Raw genomic sequence first — 24,642 nt, forward strand, 5'->3', positions numbered from 1 at the left:
AAGAAAGGGAAGAAAAAAAACCCCAACTCCCCCACCCACCCAAAGCAGACCATTGTGTGTAGAAAATTCTTCCGTGAGGTTTTAAACCCTGACACATCCTCCACACCCACATATCACCCCCACCCACCCAACCCTATCCACTCCCCAGCCTCTCCCCCACCTGCCCACCCCCAGACTTCTCTTCTCACTGAGTCTCTGGAGTCCCTGCTCTTACCTCTCTCTGTCTCCTATCGATTTATTTATCTGATTTATTAAAAAATACACCCAATCCCCGAAGGCCTCTGGGTGTGTGTACCAAAATAAGAAGACAGCAAATTAAATTAAATGCCGCCTCTCAAAACTCGAATTCCCTATTAGCAGAGAAAGGGAGACGAGGGCTTCTTCTCCTCATCCCCACACCTAGCTCCCTCCCACACACGCACCTGCTTTCTGCATAGCAGCTCCAGATTGCCAAACTGTGTGAGCAGACAGAGCCCACTCTCTCTCCCTCCCCTACCTCTCTCTCTCTCTCTCTCTCTCTCTCTCTCTCTCTCTCTCTCTCTCTCTCTCACACACACACACACACACACATCTCTCTTCCTTTTCTCATAGCTCATTTTACCCCCACTGCGCATTCCCTCCCCAGCCACATGCCCCCAGAGCAGCCATGGACCTTGCCGAATCTAAAACCAATCTGCCCATGTGACTTCATTTAAGCCCCCAGTTGTTCCCTGGAATCGATAGTCTTATTTCTCTTTACAAGTGGGGAAACTGAGGCTGAAAGTCTCCCCAGCTCGCCAGTAGTGGTATTGGGCTGAGCTGCCTCTCTCCAGAGCTGTGTGTCTTCCCACGTGTCATGCTCCCCATGTCATAGCTCTCCATGGGAGTCAGGGAAAGGAATGGCATAGGGAAGAAACCATCCATCCGTTATCCTTTCCCCTGTCCTGCTTGCAACTGTAGGTTTATTTCAAACGGGATGGGGAGCTGATCGATGCAGTGCCCCTGTCAGAACTGCCAGCCGCAGCCAGCTCTGGCCCCCTCCAGGACAGCAGGCCCTTCCGCAGCCTTCTGCATCGGGACGTGGACGACACTAAAATGCAAAAGTCCCTGTCCCTCCTGGATACCGAATACCGGGCTGGACGTCCCTACACGGAGCGCCCCTCACGAAGCCTCACCCAAGACCCCAGCCTCTTCGTGCAGCCCACCACGGAAAACATCCCAGAGACAGTGGTGAGCCGCGAGTTCCCCCGTTGGGTACACAGCGCCGAGCCGGTCTACTTCCTGCGCCACAGCCGCACCCCAGGCAGCGATGGCACGGTGGAGGTGCGGGCCCTGCTCACCTGGACCCTCAACCCGCAGATCGACAACGAGGCCCTCTTCAGCTGTGAGGTCAAGCACCCAGCGCTGTCCATGCCCATGCAGGCGGAGGTCACGCTGGGTAAGACCTAGCACCAGAGATAAGAGGTTGTAATCCGGAAGAGGGGCGGGGCTTCTGGAAGCCAGGGGGAGGGGAGTAAATGGAGTCAGGTCATCCCAGGGGAGAGCCAGGGGTCTTTGGGAAGGTTGTTTGTTGGACTGCAGAAAATGGAAGTTTGCAGGAGGTCAGTAGGGGATGCCTGTTAGGGTCAGGTGCATAAATACGCAGTGGGGATTTGCTGGTCACAGACAGAAACTCAACATGGAGTCTCATTTCACAGAGAAGCAAAACGGAGGCTTCTGGCCCTGAGTTACTAGGTTGTATACAGCAGAGCTCGGCTCTTAATCCCCATCTGCTGGCACCCTCTATACCCCCACGGTGCCCTTGACTGGCTTTGAGTCCGGTCTGGAAGACCCTTCCAAGCGGATGCCGACTCCTTCAGCTCCTGCAAGACTTAAGAAGGGCTGTCTCCTAGATGCCTGTGTGCCCCTAAGTTGCTTCCCTTCTGTTAAGAGAGCAAATGTTCGTGGAACCCCGCGGAGCTGGCCGGCTGTCGTCTCAGACCACAGATGTGCAAACTGAGGCCCAGGGAGGTTCGCTAAGTTGTTCCAGGTTCATAGGGAGGACTCAGTGGCAGGCCTTGTTTCCTTCCAGCACCCCGGATGCCGTCCACACCTTTATCTGCTTCAAAGACACATCAGCAGTCCCTGGAGGGCTAAGCCTGCCCAGGGGCCTCCCTCAGCCTCCTGCTTTGCCAGCCCTTGGCCCTCTCTGGACCCTCCATCTTTCCTGGGACTTTGGCCATGCATGAAAACTGCACCCTACCCCATGCCCACCAAGGCAGAGACAAGAATAATAAAGAGCTTTGAAGCCTTCAGAGGCCAACTTGTGTGCTGCCCCCGGCCAGACCTTCCCATTTTGCACCTGCTCTGTCCCTGGCCCCAGGGCCCCCTCACCTCATGTCCTCTGGGGATACCTCCCCCCCCCCCCCCCCCCGCAGAGTAAGGAAAAGGCCAACCACAAGTAGTGGGCCTGGATGGCCACACTATGTCCCTGGAGAAATGGGGACACAAGGGATATCCAGGACTCTGGGAGTGAGTGGGAGAGCCTGGGCTAGCGTCTGTTTCTACATAGACTGTCCTGAGCCTCTGTTTTCTGATCAACAAACATGGTTTAACCCCACACTAGGAGCCCAACTTGAATCCCTGCAGTACCATGGGTGGCCACTGTGGGCGCTGTCCTTATTCCCATCTTTGAGATAAGGGACCTGGGTTTTATATGATTTAGGTCAGTTAGCTGGGGCTCTCTGCCCCCAGAGTCCACTTCCTTAGTCACTGCCTTAGTGTAACCTACCTGAGGTGTGTGGTCAAGGGCACACTGAGCCAAGAGTGTCGTCTGGCAGGACAAGCCACCACCATCACCACCACTACCCCCACCCCCCAACCCCCCCACCCCCGCACTCTGAGAAAGGCTATGGAGTGAACAAAGGAGTATTGGGGCACAAATTTCCAACAACACCCCTTCCTCCAGGAAACTGCTTGGGTCTCCCTGGTCCCTCTGGGTTTGTGAATCTCTGCTTAGCAGCCTTGAAAACATCTCAGGAATGACGATGCTTTCCTTCTGTTCGTCAAGTTGGAAACCTCAGGGCCACTCACTTTGCCCTGGTCTCCTCGTGTCTAGGTCACCGCCCGCCAGGCTGTGAGGCCTCAGAACGCTTCCCAGGCCTGCCCTGTTCTTTCTTTCCTTGTAACCACCCATCCAAGCACTGCGATCCACCCCTGGAGTGCAACACAGCCTCCAAACTGGTCTCTCTCTTTGTTTTGTTTTGCTTTTTTTGCTTTTTTTCTATTCTTCATCCCAGCTGATCTAGTTAAAATATAAATCAGCTCGAAACTCAGATAAACAGCTGCCCAGACCCTCCAGTGTAGACGCAAGACTGATGCAGAGAAGAGAGTCCAGAAATAGACCTGCAGGCAAAGTCGATTGATTTTGACGGAGACCCTGAGGCTGTTTGGACAGTAAAGATGTGTTCTCTAACACTGGGCCCTGGAACAAGAGAACACGAGGAAGGGAGAGGCGGGCCTGGCCCCTGCCTGGTGCGCACACAGGTTAACCTGAGGATGATTGATAGACTCTGGTGTAAAAGCCAGCGTCATAAAACTTCTGGAACAAAATGGAGAAAAATGTCTTTATGGAGCCGAGGTAGCCAACATCCCTTAAAGCAGTCATAAAAAAAAATAAAAAACCGCTAGAGAAAAAAATTGAAAATTGTTCCGTGGGACTGAATCAAAATTCAAATCTTCAGCTCATAAGGAGACATCCCAAAGAGATGAAAAGGCAAAGTGTAGTAGAATGAGGGAAATACTCTCAGTCCTCTGTGAGGCACTGGTACCCAGGATGCGTAAAACAAAAACCTAAACCAGGCATGGTGGTGCCTGCCTGTCTTTCCAGCGTTTAGGAGGTGGGGGCAGGAGGATCAGAGGTTTAGTTACATAGTAGCTTGAGGTCAGCCTGGGATACTTAAGCCCTGTCTCAAAACAAAATTAGGAACAAAAAAGAAATAATCTTATAAAGCCCAAAACAGTAGATTTGATGGATGGATGAATAAATAGATGGTGTATGGATGGATTGAAAAGTAAATAGATGAAATGTGGATAGAAGGATGGGTGGATGGTTGGGTAGACTGTAGATGGTTGTGTAGACGGTAGATGGTTGGGTAGATGGGATGGTGGACTGGATAGATGGGTGGATGGTTGGGTAGATGGTAGATGGCTGGGCAGATTATGGATGGTTAGGTGGATGGATGGTTGGGTAGATATTGTATGGTTAGGTAGACGGTAGATGGTTAGGTAGATGGGATGGTGGACTGGATAGATGGGTGAATGGTTGGGTAGACGGTAGATGGCTGGGCAGATTATGGATGGTTAGGTAGATGGATGGATGGTTGGGTAGATATTGTATGGTTAGGTAGACGGTAGATGGCTGGACAGATGATATATGGTTAGGTAGATGGATGGATGGTTGGGTAGATGATGTATGGTTGGGTAGATGGTGGATGGTTGCGTAGACGGGATGGTGGACTGGATAGAGGGGTGGATGGTTGGGTAGATGGACAAGTGACTGTCTTAAAGAGAACCCAGAATTCCATGGGAGTCCTAGAGGACCCTTTCCTTGAGACCACACGTGTCATTCTCACAGACAGCAAGCAAGACCCCATGGGTGGGGATGGGGTGGGAGTGTCTGCATTCCCTTGAGCCAAGATTTCACTCTGTGGCCCCTCCCCTCTCCCCATTGTCATTTTCAGACACCGGCTCTTAGGCAGGGGATGAGCCGGTGAACAGACAGACCGAGCTGACACTCCACACCACAGCCTGGGAGGGCAAGGCCTAGATCCTGGGTCCCCATTCAGTTCTCAGGCTTTCTGTACCAAGCAGTGAGAGGAGGGACTACCAAAACTGTGGGGACACCTCCACTTGGCACTCTGGGTTGTGTTCTCAAAGCAGGCAGGCAAGGGGCCAGGCTTTGCTTGCCAGGAGCTGCACATGGACTTTCTGATGGTGTTGAGATAGGAGTGTGAAAGCAGTTGGCCTGACTTCCAGAAGCAAGGGACTCCCAGCAACCCTGAGGGAGGGAGAGTCAAGATGTCTGCAAGCACCCTTGTGCAGGAGAGCTCAGAGGGACAAAAGTGTAACAGACACCCCCCCCCAGACACCTTCTGTGCCCCTCGGGGTCAGCTTCACACAGGAGCCACTAGAAACAGGAAAGGGCAGTCCAGAGGCTGTGTGACCTGCTGCCTGTCTGCCCTGGGCTCTGAGTGGCTCCAGAAACACTGACCTCCAGGCCCTGCCTTCTCCTGCAATGGAGGCTCTCCAGCACCCTCTGCTGGTTGAAGCTGGCAGTGGCACAGACCACCTAGGGCCATGCCACCCTCTAGGACTTTCCCTCTAGGAACCTAACTCTTCCACAGCACCCAAGAGAAACTGGAAGAGGCAAGAATGTCCCTTAACCTCTCTGTGCCTTCCTGAGCTTGTGGGACAGTTTCTAAAGGCTGGAAGGTGAAATGAGACAAAATATGAATGAAGGACCTAGCATTTAGATATTGGATAAAAATAAGCCACCAAGGGGATGGGTGGGGGTGGCTCAGAGGTAGAGCCTTTCCACCCCCAAGTCTTCCATCTGCCAGAATAGACTAGAATGTCTCCAGTGTGGCTGGCCAGTGCTGCTTCCATGCAGCTGGCAGCTGGGCGCAGCAGCAGCAGCAGCGGGGGAAGCACCCTCTCCTCCCCTCACCGCTCTGCCCTCCCCTCTCAGCAGGCTGCGCCCTTCCCTCTGCCGTCTTCCTCATGGTTAATTAGTAGTGCCTCGGCCTTATTCTCAGAGAGTGAGACTGGCAGAGCCTGGGGCCTGCTCACATCTGCCCGCTGCTCTAATTTCCATTGTGAGTTAAGTGGGGACAGCCCTGGAAATTCTGTGGAGTCTGTCCCCAGCCCCACCAGCTCTCTGGTTGACCCCAGAACCATGTCCTCTATTCTCCCTCTGTCTGGAATATTTCTTGAATGCCTCACTTGTCTGGGATACTAGGACCACTGCACCCCACCCACCCGCCCACCGAGCTGTGTGCCACCTGTGCTGGGCTCAGTCTCTGCACACAACACTGGTCACAGTTTGGCTGAGTTTGCAAACTAAATGTGTCCCTGGCTAACGGATAAGTTGCAGACACTTGACTTTTATCACTGTCCCCTTTACTAGTCCCTAGTCCTGCTCCAAAGCCTGACATATGGCCAGCTCAGTAATTACTATTGAATGAGAGAACAAATGAATTAATGAGGGCGGGGAGTCAGGAAACATGTGTAATTGACTCTGCAGGAACCTTGGACAAGCATCTTTATTATGCATGGGCCCAATTTTCCTCTCTGAAAAGAAGAGGCACAGGGAGCCGGTTGACCTGCCCCGGGCGAGGGGCACCCAGGGCATCGTGTCCCCTCAGCACATACAAAAAGTCCCTGGGGGAGACTGGGCTGAGCACGAGAGGACCAGAGGCAGTGAGAACGAAGGCTGGCGAAGAAATGAGGTGGTGGCTTCACACCATCCACACCCCCACAGAGAGATTTCAGGAAAGCCCCCACGCCCCCCTGGCAGTAGGGTCCTGGATCAGAAGCCTGGAGACCTGAATATTGTTCCTGATTCTTCCTCAGTGTGTGACACGACAGATCACCAGGCCTTCGTGAACTCCACTGGAACAGAGGGGACAATGATGCTGTTGATTTCTTTCTCCCCCACTGACATGAGACCCATCGTGTGTGTGTGTCTGTGTGTGTGTGTGTGTGTGTTGTTGAATCCCCAGATCCCAGCTGGAATGGGACACACAAGGCTGTAAGGAATATGGAGGAGGCAGCCAGGACTGAGGGAATGAATGAGCCTCCTGGGCGCTCCTGAGAAGCATCCAGTGTCTAGGACACCAACCTCGGGAACTTGCTCTGCTTCCCACCCCGCCCCACTCTCCATGCTGACCACACCCACCCACCCACCACCCCTCTCTGAACGTATCTTTCTCTTGATACAGTTGCTCCCAAAGGGCCCAAAATTGTGATGACACCCAGCAGAGCCCGGGTTGGGGACACGGTGAGGATCCTAGTCCACGGATTTCAGGTCAGTCTCTCTCTCTGATACCTAAGTGGAGCAGTGAGTGGGTAGACACACCCAATGGGAACCAGCATCACTGGCTCACTCTCCTATACCCCCTACCCACAAGCAAATGCAATTTGTATCAACCTTCTGTCTTTGTGTTGATTCCAGCCCCAAACCCTGAGTCCTCTCCACCTAGTTAGTCAACCTGTTATCCAGGCTGTTTTCAGATTCCCCATTTATCTGAGGATGACCTTGAACTTCTGACTCCCCTCCCTCTCCCTCCTTGATACCAACACAGTTTATGTGGTGCTGGGGCTCAAACGCACGGCTTTGTGAGTGCTAGGCAAGCATGCTACCAACTGAGCTGCAGCCCCCTTCCCGGGGCTCTAAGGGGCCACCTGAAGCCTATTAGATGAGAATTGGGGGTCTGGAAAGGCTCTGACCTTCCTGTGTTGGCAGCATGTTCCCCTGTGACTCCACTATTCCCTTCTCCGGTCCACAGAATGAGGTCTTCCCAGAGCCCATGTTCACGTGGACGAGAGTGGGCAGCCGCCTCCTGGATGGCAGCGCTGAGTTTGACGGGAAGGAGCTGGTGCTGGAGCGGGTGCCTGCAGAGCTCAACGGCTCCATGTATCGCTGCACTGCCCAGAACCCGCTGGGCTCCACCGATACACACACTCGGCTCATCGTGTTTGGTAGGGACCCCCCAAGAATAGGCCCTGGCTCAAAACTGTCCACAAAAGCCCCTTAAATTTGCCTCAGAGGCCTAATTCCATTCACTGAGTATAATTACAATGGCTTTAGCATCAGAGAGACTCTGGGTTCATCTCAGCTCGGACACTCAGCAGGCCTCAGTTTCCCCTCTGTAACATGGTCAGATATAGAGAGACTGAGGGGCACCATCCCAGGACATACAATACCGCATAGCAGATGCCTGGGGAAGGTCCTCCGTGTTCGGAACTCAGCGCCACCACTCTGCTTCTCTGTTTTCTTTCTGGCAGAAAACCCAAATATCCCAAGAGGAACAGAGGACGCCCATGGTAAGTCTCCACCCTCAAGACTGCACCCTTAACAGCAAGTGCTTTTCAAGCCCCCAGAAAGCATTTATTGCTAAAGCACTATTTGTCTGCCCTGATCCGTCCCTTCCTCCAGGAAGCCGTCACCTCAGACAGGCAGAGTCAAGGCTAGGCCAAGACAGGCCCTAAGCAAGGAAGGTGCTATACCCCACAAACAGCCAATGGGTGTCAAGGGTCAAGTGTGCCTCCTCATTGCTACCCAGACCCCAAGAAGCCGTGTAAGGCATTGACCATGGTGTGTGTCTCTGACAACTCCATGGGACACTTAAGAACACAGACAGATGCTCCCTCAGCCACCCCAACCCAGAACCACCCATGGGATGCAGACACTACCATACACAGCAAATCTGGTGCCTTAGCCCAGCAGGCCTGCACGGGGACAGGGCACTGGACCCATGGCAGGAAGCTGGACCCACGGTAGGAAGTCATCAGAGCTGAGGTTCAAACCCACTCACCGGATGCTGCCCCCTAGCATCTTCGTTGGGAACCATTTTTCAGCCTTTGCTGAAACCCCGCAGTTAGTTTCACACCGATAGACCCACCGTGACACACAGGCAGGCTGCAGCCATGACACCACCTCTGCCCTCCCACAGGTTCGGCTTCTGGCCTCGCTGGTGTCTGGCTCACCCTGGTGCTTGCCCTGACAGTGGTCCTGGAGCTCACGTGAAGACGCCACCTCTTCCCGATGCTCCAGCGGCCCGGCATCTCTGCGATCGATTTTCATTTCTTTTCTAAACTATTTCCAGTCTCGTTCTTAGTCTTTGCCCAATGTCTTGGCTTCTTCACTGGGTTTAATTAAAACAAACAGACCAATTTTCCCCAACCTCAGTGTGCGGCTCTTTGTTTCCCCTTAGTGTAGTAGCAGCTACTGGGTACCTGCTGGCATCCAGTCTTGGGACAGGCGTAGGGGTAGGATGGCAAAGGAAACTGGGAGCCTGCACTCCTGTGAGGATGGGTGGACATGCAGCTCCTGTCTCATTGAGTTCTGAAAACAGCCAGGTGTGGGAAATGGCCATGATCCCTCACGGGAAATGTAACAGTCAGCTATAGCCGTAATAGTGCTGCCTAACAAGTCGACCCAAATTGTGGTGACAGGCAACAGCAGGCATGAGTGCTTATTTATACATAGCAGTGGCCCGGATCATCTCATCCAGGCTCACCAGACGGCTTAGCTTCAGATAGCAGACCCTCCACACCTCCTGCACCCTCTGCTACAGGCTACACTCTAGGCTTCCCTCTAGTCTCCTCTACTGACTTGCGAATTCCATGTGTGTTTATCCTGGCACTGGAGCCAATAGGGCAGTAGCTACCTGGCATCTGATCCTCTTTCGGTGTGTATCAGTCAGCTTCCTGTCACTGTAACAAAACAGCTGAGATAATTTACTTATCAAGAGGAAAGGTTTCTTTGGGCTCTCACTTCTGAGGATACATTGCTTTGGGTCTCTCGGGAGGACATACATCATGGCAAGAGGCTATGGGGCTTCATAGACGGAGAGGAAGGACATGGCCCACATCCCCTCTGAGGACACAATGCACCTGTTGATGGTCCCACCACCTTCCAGTAGGGCCGTCTCAGAACCAGGCCTTGTGTATGCGGGCCTAAGAGAGACAAAGACCATCCTAAGTGGAGCACGGGGAATCATCAGAACTTGAGACGGCCTGGGTCATGTCTGTGGACACTGGTGGAGCCAAAGCATGTTACATGGCCAGGAGAAGGATGAGCTTGAGCCCTGCCCCCAAACCCTGAGAGGCCCCAAGAAGACGATGGAAGATGGGGCATATCAGAAGGGACAGGGTGGGATGAAACGGAATGGGATGGGTATGCTGCAGTGAGCCTGAGTCTCTGAACACCCAGAAGAGCCATCCAGAGCTCATGGACCGCCCAAGGCTGTTGAGTAACCGTCCCCCAGCCCTAGCTACTCACTAACACTCTCGCTCTCTGGAGCATCCGAGGGGGAAGATAATAGCTCCAAGGCCACCGTCCCAGGCAGAATCACGACACCCAAAGATGCCCATGCCCTGTCCCCGGCGCCTGAGCAGGACTTACTGATGATCTGAACCAGGTCTCGTGGCTCTGAGCTGGATCTGCCTTTGCACCCTAAGAGATGGGAGTACCTGGAGGCCAGCTGGCCCCTGGTGGCTTTGGCTGCGATGACTTAACCCCGTGCTTTGTGATCTCTCAGGTTCCATTAGGTCAGCTTGGTGAGGGTTGCGGGAACAAGGGAACTGAAGTGCACAGGTCTTGTGAGGACCCAGGGAAACTGACACACCATTGCTTCCATTGTATTCAAAAGAAAACTAGAGCTCCCTTTGATGGGAGCTGAGAAGTCACATGGACATAGAGTCGGGAGTGGGGTGAGAGAGAGTGTGCAGGCTACTTCAGCTCTCAGTTCTGACTTGAAGTTTATGTTAGGCATGCATGCTGGTGTTAGCCCATATCCCAGCACTAAGGAGATAGGCTCTGGAGGACCGAGAGTTCAAGACTATCCTCATTTGCATAGTAATTTTGAGGTTGGCCTAGGCTACAGGAACCCTATCTCAGGAAAGACAATTGGTCATTGTATTTTACTTTCCACAAATGTGCATGTGTGTGTAGGCAAGAAAGAACTTTGGATGTGGGTCCTTGCATACTACCTTGTTGAAAGCAAGGCCTTTTTTCTTGTTTTCCTGCTTTGCACACCCACTAGCTGGCCCAGAACTTCAGGAATTTCTCCTGTTCCATATGCCTAGAAAAGTGGAAACTGCAAACATTCACCGCAGCTTTTAATGAGCTCAGGGCTTTCAAACTCAGGTCTTCACGCTTGCATGGCAAACACTTTCATCCACTAAGCCACTTTCTCAACTCAGCAATCAGCCTTTACTTATTCATTGAGATGTATTTATTTTTATGTGTATGGGCAGTCTGCCTGCATGTACATCTGTGCGGCACATGCGTGTCTGGTGCCCAAGGAGGCCAGAAGAAGGCACCAGATCCCCTGGAACCAGAGTTGCACATCTTGGTGAGCTGTCCTGTGGTTGCTGGGAACTGAACCCAGGTCCTCTGCAAGAGGCTCAGCTAATGCTAAGCTGTCTCTGCAGCTCCCCCAATGTCAGCCTTTGAACTTGATATTCCTGTGTCTTGGTTTTCCCATGTGCTTTTCTTACCTTCATTTAAGCTCAAATTCCTCCGCCCACTGATTGCTGTTTGAAATACATCAGAAACAAATGGCCAACGCAGTAAATATTTGCCTTTCCAAGTTTGTCCAGTCAGTCAACAACAGTAGTGAGGTTGGTGGTTCTCTCAGACATTCATCTGTGTGCAAACATCCCAAGAGAGATAAACAGGCAACCACCACACGGTACCATCAGCCTCCTTCACCAACTTCCTTCTTCCTCGAAGCTCTGATTCATCTCATGTGAACCAGCTGCCCCCTCTGCTGCTACCCAGCAATTCTGTTTAAGGCCCCTACTTCCAGAGGTTTCTGTTTTCCAAAGAAATTTTAATGCGCAGGTTTACTCTCTCTCCTTGCCTTCTTAGAGGGAAGCCCACGTAGGCATGAAATTGGGCTTGCTTCGCCCTGTTAGCAGCAGGGTTGCTGGGCTCCACTGACCCCTGAAGTGCATCAATAGCTCAGTAGTCAGTAGATGAACCATGGCAAGCAGTGGAGGACTCGGGAGGGCTCAGCTGGGAGGCTCCAGGGCTGCAACAGAAGTAGCCATCTGCTTTGGCTTTGCACAAGGACTGGAAAGGTGCTGTTTGGGGTGGGGATGGGGAAGGAAAGGCCCAACCCAGCAGAGAGGTGGTCCCTGTGCATTCAGTCTCTCATGGGTGCCTTCATCCATCCATCCACCCATCCACCCATCCACCCATCCATCCATCCACCCATCCATCCATCCATCCATCCACCCATCCACCCACCCATCCATCCATCCATCCATCCATCCACCCATCCACCCACCCATCCATCCACCCATCCACCCATCCACCCATCCATCCATCCATCCATCCATCCATCCATCCATCCATCCATCTATCCATCCACCCATCCATCCACCCACCCATCCACCCATCCATCCATCCATCCATCCATCCATCCATCCATCTATCCATCCACCCATCCATCCACCCATCCATCCATCCATCCATCCATCCATCCATCCATCCATCCATCCATCCCACAAACCCTAAGCCTCCCCCAGCCAGGGCTTGAGCTGGGTCAGAGAAACCAGCCAGACTGGGTGGGTTCTGCCATTAAGAGCCCCATCCTTCAAAATGATGGTTCCGCTAGATGGGCTGCACTCCATACTTTGTGTGTCATAAACTGGGGGTAGCAGAGTGAGGACGGCAAGCCCACAGGAAGACTGTCCTGGATGGGATGGGGTGGGGTGGGGTGGGGTGGGGTGGGGCAGACTTGAAGGACAAGAGGGACAACTGAAGTCAACCCTACCTACCCCTCCATGATGTGGTCTCACGTTTGTCCAGGTCCCTCAGCTGTCACCCACATGGGCAGGTGGGAGAAGATCTCAGACTCCTGTTTTCTGTGCCTGCATCCCTGAGGCCACCGCTTTGCTGCATGGAGCGTTCAGCTGGATTTGTAGCTGCTGTCACACCAGGTCCCCCTTCACCAGCCACAGTTCCCCTGCTGCTTACCTGCCGCAGGGCGACTGTCACCATAGATCCCCCATGATCTTTGGAGGATTTCTAATGTGTCTGTCAGCTACAGAGATGTCTGCAGGGCCCTGAGAGGCCCGTCTCTAAAGTCACAAATGAGAAGGGTAGCACGCTTTCTTCTCTGCTCATCTCTGAGTTGGGCTCATGAGGAAGTGTCACGAGTAAGTGCAGCTGCCACAGTCACTTAGTGGCCATGCTTCCAGGCCAGCTGTCCACACTCAACATCTGGGGACATTTATGTCCTGTGTCCCTCTGTTGTCCCTTCCAGACTGGAGCCTGGCACTTAGTTTCTGGCTGCCTGTCTGCTGGGAGTTTTGAAGAAAAGCAAAGACCATGGCCACTGTATCCTCCTCAAACCAGAACACCCACCTCTGGACCCACAGGCCCACTGTGAGTCTGAGTCACCTGCTCCATCACCCCAAGGCCCCTATACACCATCAGGCACCATTGTCTTCATTCTATACTACTTAAGACTTTTACTGGTCTTCTGAAGGTGACTGTGACCCTGGCCACAAACTCCGCTCTGAGTCACCGTGTCTGTGGGAGACATAGAGCAGTGAACAAGGCTCCAAGGACCCCACAAGACAGTCATACCGGACACCTTGTGATCCAGAAAAAACTGTGGGTTTTTATATTAAGAGTCTATGTATACATAGCATGGAGGAACCAAAAACCAGGGTCCTTGGGATTTGGCTGTGCTGTGGGAAATGACAAAGCTCATACTTGGGCTTGCACAAATTCCGCTCACACCAAGATGTGTAAGCCGGTGCCAGCAACACCTCCTTCCAGAACCCTGGCCTGCTGGTGGAACCCAAAGGGGAAGGTGGGTAGGGTGAAGGCTGAGAAAAGAGCGAGGGGGAAAATGAGGGCTAGGCTGGGCAGGGGCCAGGGGGCATGTGGGAGAGGCTAAGAGGGAAAGAAAGGATAGCAGTCACCAAGGACTGTTAGCGTGTCATGGGTCCGGCTGCCCTGCGGTCAGCTATGTATGGAGAGAGCTGGATTCTTGAACATCTGAGGAGTTGGGGAGAAGGCTACCTCCTGAAGAGGAGGGGAGAAAGGTCCCAGGGGACAGGAAGTACAAACCAGTCAGCATCGGGGAAAGTGCCAAGAGAACTGAGGCATGGGACAGAGCTACAGCGATAGATGGACAGACAGTGCCAGAGGTAGGAGGGGCCAGCCAGATGGAAAGGAGAGTTGAGTGGCATACATAACTAGCAGCCCCAAGCTCCTGCCCCTGGGACATCTTCCACTATGATAGTCTGTAACTTTGAATTTTAAGCTGAAATAAACTCTCTTCCCCTTAAATTGCTTTTGTCAGCGTATTTTATCACAGTAACAGGAAGAGATAAAAAGCTGAGACACAGGGAGATGATGCAGAGAAAGTGAGAGAGAGAGCCGAGCCCAGGCAGGAGAGACTGAACACTCGCCGTGACCAGCTAAGATGGAGCCCAGTTCCCGCACCCATGGCCCATGGAGGAGTGAACTGCGAGTGGAGCATCCCAGAAAGCACTTGGGCTGTTGTTTCAGGAATGGCTTCCTCAATCTCCACCAGAATGACAGCCCCAAGTGATGGGAGGATGATAATGGGCACGTAAAATTCATGCATGGTTTTTCCAAATGCCAAAGCCTCAGTGATAGACTTAAATGTCAACCAACCCTGGGCCCCCAGAGTCCCTGACCTTGGGCTGAGCATGAGCCCTGCCCCCCCACCACCTCGCCCCTGTCTCTTGTCCCTGGCTGTAGCTGTCTCTCTGGGGTGCAGCCCTGGATCTCACAGTCTCTATGCCCAGTTACCTGACTCACTTGCCTCTGGTTCCATCAGACCTAAAGTTCCCAGAACCACAGACAAAGGAAGTTTGTGGACAGCCTTTTTACAAACTGAGCATTCTGCTCTAAAACCGGTGGGTTCTCCTGGTGTGCCTTGAGGTAAAGTCCTGTAAGCCCCACGGTTTTGCCCTTCTGTAAGAAGAGCAGGCAGCCCAATCAAGGTACAGGCTCACCTGTCTGTGACGTCATAGTCACCGCCAGCTCCGCCACTGACCCTGCAACATCCTCTCATCACCTCCCTGTGCCTTTGTTTCCTCTTCTGTGAAAGTGGGGTGCCCATGTCCCTGGCACTGTCCTCAGAGATCTCAGTGAAGACATGGAAAGCTCCTCCCATCATGCCCAGCACTCAGTGAGGACACAGCAAACATGAACTAGCGTGACCGGTACTGAATGGCAGAGAATCATAGATGGCTCCTGAGTAAAACTAGGGCATCAGCACCACAGAAGGCACTTAGAGAAGAACAGTGTAGGAAGACCTGGGGTGGGGTGTGCCCTTGGACTAGCAGCAGGGTTACCCTTGGAGCTTGGCAAACCGTCCCAGGCCTCATCATCCTGCTGAGGTGGGGAATCTTGAGAGAGCAAACACACCACCTGCCCAGGTAGACAGCTGGGCATGGCAGAAAGGGCTGACTAAGAAGAACTGAGCAGCTATGGTGATGGGGAAAGGTGTGGGGTGACTGATGGAGGTGGGGGGAGGGCCTTGACCTTCATTGATGGAGAATGACTAAAGAGGTTCACACAGAGGGACAGTCAGCAAGCCAGGCTTGAGGGGTGTATTAGTCAGGATTCCTAGAGGAACAGAACTGAGAGAGTGAATACACACACACACACACACACACACACACACACACACATATATATATATATATTTATATAAATATCTCCAACAATGGCTGTCTACCAAGGCAAGGTCCAAGAATACAGTAGTTCAGTCCATGGACTGGATGTCTCCACTGGTCTTCAGTATATGCCAGAATCCTGAAGAAGTAGGGTCTAATGCCAGTCAAGGAATGGCGAGAGCAAACAGGCAGAGAGAGAGAGAGAGAGAGAGAGAGAGAGAGAGAACTGTGCCTTCTCCAACGTGCCTTCTTCCATGTCTTTTATGCCGGCTTCCAGCAGAACATGGGGCCCAGGATCTTCCCACCTCAAAAGATCCGGATTAAAAGTGGGTCTTCCCACTCTGAATAATTTAATTAAGAAAAAAATTCCCTCAAGGAGTAGCCAGCTGCTTAATTCCAGATGTAGTCAAGTTGGCAACCAAGAATAGACATCACAAGTCCACCTCCTGTCAATTGACAGGTAATCATATCTCCTTGTGTTATCTCCTTTCCAAATGAAAACAATAACCAGGTCGTAATTATGCCTAACATGATATAACTACCCCACGTGCAATTGCAACCACATTATACATTTAACTAGGTCGTAATTATGCCTAACGTGATATAACTATGCCTTGTTCAATTGAAAATGCATTATAAATTTTAGAATAGGTGGCAATGTCCCTTAGGAGACATTTTTTAATATCTAAAACTTAAATATAACCACTGATATTCCTTTAATTGATGTTACATTACGTGATAAATCAAGGAAAGAAAACACAAACATCTGTACAAACACATTCTTAACAAAATATGACAGAAACATTCATGTTAATTACGATCCTTGATTCTGCAACTGGTCACACGGCCTTAGAAGATATTTAGAACTACCCTCCTCTACTACCCGTTCTGTATTTCTGCCATCCTCTGCAAGCACATCAGCAGGTCTTGTTTTTATTCCTGGAGGAGTAACCCACACCTTCATTCCTGAAGGGTCTATGCCTTTTGTCATCCTGCCTGGATTATGCTGTTGTAGTTTCCCATTGACTTCAATCACAGGGTCTCCTGCACCCCACATGTAATCCAATTTCCCCATGGTAATTTGGATCAATCACCGTTCCTGATACTGTTATTCCTTTCCTAGCCTGTTGCTTTAACGACATCAGAAACTCAAAGTGGCCAGGGGGATGTCTGAACTTCAAGTTCAAAGGAATTTTCGTTGTGTTTCCTGACAGGAGTGCTCCCTTCTCTGGAGCCAAAATTTCTAAGCCAACAGAATGTAAGGTCTCAGCAACAGGAAGCAAACATGTTTCTAGCGGGTCATTGGTGGTGATAGTGAGTGGAAATATTCCCTTTTCCACCACATGATTCCTGGACTCTTCATTCCTGGCTATGATAGAAACCATACAATATAATGGACACTAATTCAAAGCATATACTGCTATCAGGAGAACCCTGCCCTAGTCCTCCAGGCTGCTGCCATCTAATTGATATTGTAACTGTGTCTTCAAAAGACCATTCCAGCATTCTATCAGGCCAGGAGCTCCAGGATGGTGAGGGACATGGTAAAACCAGTGGATGCCATGATCATGGGCCCACTGTCACATTCTCTTGATGTGAAGTGAGTTCCCTGGTCAGAAGCAATACTGTGTAGTATACCATGATGGTGGATATGGCATTCTGTAAGTCCATGGATAGTGGTTTAGGCAGAAGCATTATGTGCAGAAAAAGCAAAACCCTAACCAGAATAAGAATCTATTCCAGTAACGACAAAGCAATATTCTTTCCACTGGGGAAGTGGTCCAATGTTGTCAACCTGCCACCAGATCATTGGCTGGTCACCCCAGGGAATGATGCTATATCTGGGGCTCAATGCTGATCTTGCTGTAGGCATATCTGGCACTGAGCAGCAGCTATAGCCAGATCATCTGTGGTCAGTGCAAGCCCATGTGGTTGAGTCCATGCATAGCCCCCATTTCTGCCACCATGGTCGCTTTGATCACGGGCCATTGAGCTTTCACAGGAATGACTGAGGAGAGAGGCTGACTGCCAACAGAATAGGTCATCCCATCTACTTGATTATTGAATTCTTCCTCAGCTGAAGTCACCTTTTGATGAATATTTACATGGGACACAATTATCTTAACATTCTTTGACCATTTGGAGAGATCTAGCCACATACTTCTTCCCGATATGTCTTTCTCACCAATTTTCCAATCATGCTGTTTCAAAGTCCCTGACCACCTAGCCAAGTCATTGTTACCATCCATGAATCAGTGTACTTTTGTACATCTGGCCATTCCAAACAAAATATATGATCATCTGTACTGCCTGAAGCTCTGCCCACTGTGATTTCCCTTAACTGGTATCTTTCAGGGTTTTCCCAGCAAGGGGTTATATTGCTATAGCTGTCCACTTCTGGGTGGTACCTGTATAATGTGCAGAACCATCAGTAAAACAGACCCTAGGGGAACCCCATGAGGCCCAATAGCAGGCCAAGAGCTGTCTTTCAAAGGGAAAATAGTTGTCTACAGATGATGGTAGAGCCTTGCTCCAAAATCCCAGTGCTGTCTTCTGTGATTCACCTATAGGGGCCTGCCAAAGGCTCCAAACAGCATCCCTACCTGTCACTGATGCCTAAAAGGCCATCAAGTCTTGATCATATGGTCCAAGTGGTAGAGTAGCCTGCACAGTAGTCTGGACCTGTGAGAAAGAGTCTTCTCCTGTTCCAGATCCCAAAGCTATCAGCTTTCTGAGTCACTTGGTATATGGGCTGGAATAACACACCCAAGTGAAGAATTTGTTGTCTCCAGAATCCAAATAGACCCATTAAACATTGTGCTTCTTTCTTGGTGGTAGGAGGGGCCAAGTGTAATGATTTATCCTTCATCTTAGAAGGAATATCTCTGAATAACACACACTACTGGACTTTACTGAGGCAGAAGCCCTTGAATTTTGGTTGGATGTATTTCCCATTCTCTGATGTGCATATTCCAATGGGTTGGAAGTAGGCCCTGCCTCCTGCTCACTTGGTCAAATCAGCATAATGTTAATATAGTGTACCAGAAGATCTGTTCTAAGTTATGACACAGGGCAGGAGAGTTAATCTATCCTCGAGGTAAAACTGTAAATGTATACTGCTGGTCTTGCCAACTGAAAGAAAATTACTTCGGTGGTCCTTGTGGACAGGTAGCAAGAAAAGGGCATTTACTAAATCAATAGCTGCATACCATATACCAAGAGATGTGTTAATCTGCTCAAGTAAGGACACCACATCTGGTACAGAAGCTGCAATCAGATTCACTACCTAACCGAGTTTTTGACAGTCAGTTGTCATTCTCCATGATCCTTCTGTCCTCTATACTGGTCAGATAGGAGAGTTAAAGAGAGATGTGGTAGAAACTACCACCCCTGCATCTTTCAAGTCCTTGATGGTAGTTCTAATCTCTGCAATTCCTTCAGGGATGTGTTACTGTTTTTGATTCACTATTCCCTGGCATAGGAAACTCTAAAGGCTTCCACTAAGCCTTTCCAACCATAATAGTTCCCTCACTCCAAAAGCCAGGGAACCAATGTGAGAATTCTGCCAACTTGTAAGTATATCTATCCCAATTAGACATTCTGGGACTGGGTTAATAGCCACAGGATGGGTTCCGGGACCCATTGGACTTTCTGTGAGTCACACTCTAGCCAAACTCCATTAATCAATCACCTGGCCTTCACAAAACCCTACTTTAACTGGAAGACCACAGTGTTTCTTGGGGTCTCCCAGAATCACTGTCATCAGCCCAGAAACCAGTGTCCAACAGACCCCGGAAAGTGGGATTGTGTCCTTTCCCCCAGGCTACAGTTACTCTTGTGAAAGATCTCTGGTCCCTCTGGGGAAGAATTGGAGAAAGGCCAACAGTAACTCTCATATTTTCAGGCCAAGATTCCCTTTTACCATGATTCAATGTAGCCTGTCTTTCATTTGTTTGAGAATTTTTTCTGTTTCTACAGATCAAACAGAAATGTGGTAGGCTTCTTATCTATTTCATGTCTGGAAACACGATGACTGACTAGGCAGTACCGAAGGTCAGTGTGAGTCATGCCACCATAGAACTCCCTTTTCCTGTGCTGACCATTACAGGCTAGGCCATTCTGGACAAAGCTCCGTCTATGCTGCCTATCGTGACAACTACAATTACCTTCCCTTAGAGACTCAGTACTGCCACCTGGTCCTTGCTACTTCAGGGCCTAATTAAACCCATCACATTTAATCCATCCAACTGAGTCTCAACATCTCTGATCCTAAGGTTTGGCACAGGGAAAAAGGGCAACAACAAAACTCTCCAAACGTGCTGGTGCCCAGCTCACCATTTTGCATCTCATAGGATTAGTGAAGGGCATGTCTTCTGGGCCTTCCCATTGTGGAGGATTAGGTTTTACACAGCGTACTCACTCTAGCATTGCAATTTCCCTGAGCCTTAAAATCCCTTCATCAACACTAAGCCAAGGGATATCAGGCATCTCCAAAGCCTTTTCAGTAAGCCATCTTTCGACAAACGCTTCAGCCAACTATTCAAACAAACCTTTGACACCTTTTTAAGCTGTGTGAACTCACATATTAAACCTAGAATCTCTACTCAGTGGGTCCTTATCAACAAACTCTGCCTGATCCAGTTTTATGTTCCCTCCACTATTATTTCACACGCTTAAAATCCATTCCTATACATATACCCCAAATTCTGCTGGAATGAATTAGCAAATTCATTAAGTTCTTCAGTATTGTAGTGTTATTCCTCAAGGACTATACTCTTTATCTCACAGCCCCCCCCAGAAACCTGCTTTGTCTTACATCTGCTTATAGGTCTAGAGGCAACTGTAGATGGGCCCTGGGGGGGCATCAGTATTGTCTTGCCTAACGTCTCCTTCAGAGAAAAATCACTGCTGGTTTAGCAGACAGTGATGGATCATTTTCCCCTCTTAAAGTGGAAAGGGCAATATTTTAGGGGGTAGCGTGTGAGTACATCATCCGTGTGAGTACATCGTCTGTTGAGAGTGGAAGACTACTTCCTCAGCTGAGATATGAACCCTTAAGAATCTGAGGCTTCAAAGTTCTCAACCTCAATAGGATCCTCCACACATGCCCTTCCCAAGCTACAGAATCGCACTCTTTATCCGTTAATGCCCTTACTTTAACCACTGACACCCTCTCAGGCTAGAACTTAAATTTTCACTGTAATTCAGCCAACCTTATAATGAGGGCTTCAGTCTCATTTCTGCAAGTTGAGTTCTGTGGCTGCTGGAGAGGAGACTCTATTTCAGGGCACACCCAGAAACCTTCAGAGTCTAAAGTTCAGACTGTTCACGTCTGGAGCCATCATCCTTCGCCATATCCTGAGATGCTCAAGGTTGATTAATTTTATCACAGATCATTCTGTTCTTTTTTCAGCTAATCAAGAGGTGCTATGAGTGACAAATCAGTATCATCATTTTCCTTATATTTCCACAAATTGTCAAAATGTTTATATAGAGTGACCAAACCCATTGCCTCTCACAATTGGTGAATCAGGATAACCAAATGTATCTGTGTCCTTAACTTTGCAAACTAGTCCACATCATGGACTTTCAATATTCTCTAAGCTCCCAGGAGAGGCTTTGGTAACTGCAGGTATTGGCAAGTTGGAAAATCTATTCCAGACACTTAAAAAAAATCATCCTTAGACTTCTGTTGCTCAAGAACCACTTCTGGTACCAAAATCTGTTTAAGTCAGGGTTCTCTAGAGGAACAGAACTGATAGAAAACACGTATGTATGTTGTGGTCCAGCTAGTCCAACAGTGACTGTCTACTAACAGAACATACAAGAATCCAGTAACTGTTCAGTCTATGAGACTGGATGTCTTCACTGGTCTTCAGCATACACTGAATCCTGAAGATGTAGGCTCTAATGCCAGTCAAGGTATGGACTTGCCAGATAGAGCAGGCAGAGACACACACACACACACACACACACACACACACACACACACACAGGAGGGGGGGGAGAAAACTTCTTCTCCCATGTCCTTTATACAGGTTGCCAGCAGAAGGTGTGGCCCAGATTAAAGGTGGATCTTCCAGCCTCAAAAGATCTGGATTCAAAGTGGGTCTTCTCACTTCAAATAATTTAACTAAGAAAAAATTCCCTCAAGGCATACCCAGCTGCTTGGGTTTTGGCTAACTCCAGATGTAGTCAAGTTGACAACTAAGAATAGCCATCACAAGGGCCAAGATGCCCCACCCTGCAGCAGCATCCTGCAGCTCACGAGCTCATTTGTTTCAAGACAACTTGCACTCATTATGTGCTGACTGTTCACATGCCATCTCAGTTGCTCTGAAGACGGACGATGGCCCCATATATCAGACTCTTGAGTGACAGCTCAGAGAGGCATGCCACTGGCAGAAGAACACACAGCATGTGCAGCAGCTCTGGGATCGGGCCTTCCCATCCACCTGCACCACTCCAGCAGGCCTAGACACTGACGCCTCACATGGCGGGGAGGGCTGGTTTTGGCTTCCTCAAAGGCTGACCCTGGGGTGAAGGAGTTGGCACAGGTGGTCAATGGAATGCAGTGCACACTAGGAGATGGAGAAAGAGCCCAGGAAGGTGCCATGTGCCATGTGAATTCCCAGCCTGTACTGCAAGAAGCCGTGAGATTCTGCACTATTCTCAACCCACCCATGGAACAGTCTGGACACACTACTTGTGCCCCCACTGAGGCTTGAGCAGAACCTGAAGCCACAGAAAATCTCAATGGGCTCTGCAAAGGAGCCACAAGCTTACGGAGTGCAAGTGACCCCTGTGGGCTTTGAGGGGACAGGCTAGCACCTGCTTGTGTCCCTCAGCACCCCCTTGGCTCTGGGGAAGAGAGCTGGGACTGCCACTGGTTCTGAATGTGCATTTCCACCTAATCGAAGGAAGGGAGAGTTGAGTTTCTGAGGGGTGACCCTGTGAATGGAGCTGGTGCCCTTGGAAGTGAAGTCCTGGGAAAGCCCGAGTCTTCCTTCCCCATGGCAACTCTGCCAAAAGATGGCCAGTCAGGACATAAAGCCCTCAGTCTGCACGTGCCTTCTCTCCTCTTCCCCCTGCAATATTTCTGTGTTTACAAAGTTCCATGAACACCAGTAGAGAGAGATTCAGGACCGTGCCATGCAGGGCATCTCCCCACAGGCATGAGTCATCCATCTTGATCTTCAGAGAAACCTTGCATCTAGAAGGCATTTTCTCCTTTTACAAATGAAGAAATAGAGGCTCAGAGAGGTTATACAACCTGCCCAGACAGTGGGGGATCATCTGTGACTAGGGAGGAACTTGGCCTCCCTGGGGAGAATCCCAGGGCAGTGCTAATAATGCTCTCTCCTTTTCCCCCTCTCCCTGGGTGCTGCCCCAAGACTGTGGGTTCTTCTATGTCCCGGTGAACCCCCAACTGGTGAGTCTAAAGAGCCCCACACAGTGGCTAAAAGCTGAGCTCTAAAACTCAGCTTGCCTGGGTTCAAATCCCCACACAGTTGCTGACTAGCGGTGTCACCTCAAGCCACTTACACACTGTCTCTGTGCCTGCCTGGCCTGGCTGTCCAATACTGACAATAGCAGTCATATCCTCCTCTTGCGGTTGCTATGGGAACTGATAAGAGAGTGACTATTAAAACTTAAGAAAATGTCTAAAGTGCAGTAGTGCTTAATAAATGATGCCTGTCAAAACCAGAGGTGGCACAGTTAATCTCCATTCCTTAATCAGATCAAAGAGATAAGATTCCTTCCTTGTCCCCTAAGGTCATTTTGTGCCCTCCTATTGGGAAAGAATAGAGACGGGAAAGAATGATGGGGTCCAGGAATGTAGCTCAGTGACAGAATGCTTGCACAGTGGGTGGGACCCTGGGTCCATCCCCAGCACTGCAAAAGAAAAAGAAAGGAAAACACTGGAGTGGGGAATTTCCATTTACAGATCCAGATTGCCTGCAAGGTTGTGTTTGCTCGTCCACAGAACAGCAGCAGAAGACGGGAATAATTCCTGTCACTTAGCAAATGGAACAGGCGGTGACCTGCCGGGCACAGTGCAGCTGGCATGTGGGGAGCTGGGTGGGAATCCCAGGCCCTTGGAGAGCCAGCCTCCTGCCTTCCACTCCTCCTGCTCCCAGCCTTGGAATATTGATAGTCCTCCACACCACTCACCCTCTGCAAGGACCAAAATGTCCAGCCAGCAAAGAGGGACAGGCAGACAGCCACATTCCCTGTGACCAATGGCAGCCAAGGTGGGATAGAGTGACATGCAGGGAAAGACGGCTATTACCTGTGGCTGCAGAGCCACCACAGCCCATGTCACCGCAGGGAGAAAGACTTCAGGACACTCTCAGGGCTTCTCCCAGGGTTTGCCCAGGGCTAGCGGGCCACTCCATCCTTCCTCTGGGAATAGAGTCCAGCTAACTGCTCAGCATAGGAGGTGCTAACTCAACAGGGGCTCTCTGGAATCTGAAATTCTTCTGAGGTACTCCAACTCCACAGGGAGGGGATCCCTATAGCCCGGATGGATCCCTCAGAGAGCTAGCCCTGTGCTATGGTCCAAGGATGGACCTGCTGCAGCCACTTCCCTCAAAGATAGGAGTCTGGCTTTGTGTCGCATGACCCAAGGTCCTGCACATTTGCGTGCACATCTGGCTTCTATCGCTTAGAGAATCCACGGATGGTACCGGGGCAGGGCTGGGGCGGGGGGGGGGGGTGGCGGGGGCTGAAGGAAATGGGAATTCAACAGTGGTTTAACCTCAGCATGAGCCTGCTTTGACCTTGTCTTTTTCCCTCGATTTCCCCTAAAATAGGAACATGCATAAGTGTGTGTGTGTGTGTGTGTGTGTGTGTGTGGTTCCTGGGGGACTATTAACTAAGAATAATTTATCCAAGAAATTTGTTATGTTAGAATTACCAATTAGATATGATTATAACTTACCATGGCTAACGCTGTACTACTGTTGGAAATCTGAATCCCATTAAAATCTAATTAGCATATATTAAGTCAAAGGTGGTTTCACTGCAGTGCACCAGCCAGCGGGTTGGAGCTGCGACAGGCAGAGCACGTGGATTCTCCCGAATCAGCAGGCCTGGTCCTTCTGCCCCCAAGTGTGTTCTGGGGCTCTTGGGGCAGCTTTTCTCCTTGGCCGGAACCAGTCATGCCTGGGAGACACCATGGGAAGGGACCACGGTCTCAAGGCACAGACTGTGGATAGAAGC

At 50.4% G+C, this 24,642-nt stretch overlaps 1 protein-coding gene and 1 long non-coding RNA gene across 3 annotated transcripts in view; one reads left to right on the forward strand and one right to left on the reverse strand.

The window, feature by feature from the left end:
- Positions 1–8,923, forward strand: part of Igsf21 (immunoglobin superfamily member 21) — a 214,609-nt gene extending 205,686 nt beyond the window's left edge. The window contains exons 6-10 of the mRNA XM_040757538.1: positions 940–1,417; positions 6,960–7,045; positions 7,527–7,719; positions 8,026–8,064; positions 8,694–8,923. Coding sequence (XP_040613472.1) covers positions 940–1,417; positions 6,960–7,045; positions 7,527–7,719; positions 8,026–8,064; positions 8,694–8,767 — 870 coding nt within the window. The 3' untranslated portion in view covers positions 8,768–8,923. The remainder of the gene's footprint in view (positions 1–939; positions 1,418–6,959; positions 7,046–7,526; positions 7,720–8,025; positions 8,065–8,693) is intronic.
- Positions 8,924–11,103: 2,180 nt separating this feature from the next.
- On the reverse strand, positions 11,104–14,746 carry LOC121144168. 2 transcript variants are annotated; one of them, XR_005881482.1, is made up of 3 exons: positions 14,546–14,746; positions 12,532–12,730; positions 11,104–11,780 (listed from the first exon to the last, which is right to left on the reverse strand). It is a non-coding gene; the product is annotated as an uncharacterized LOC121144168 (long non-coding RNA). The 2 variants fall into 2 exon arrangements; XR_005881483.1 differs by having other exon boundaries at positions 14,555–14,743.
- Between the last annotated feature and the right edge of the window lie 9,896 nt (positions 14,747–24,642).

This window comes from Mesocricetus auratus, unplaced genomic scaffold, assembly GCF_017639785.1.
Source record: "Mesocricetus auratus isolate SY011 unplaced genomic scaffold, BCM_Maur_2.0 Super-Scaffold_100014, whole genome shotgun sequence".
Lineage (NCBI taxonomy): Eukaryota > Metazoa > Chordata > Mammalia > Rodentia > Cricetidae > Mesocricetus > Mesocricetus auratus.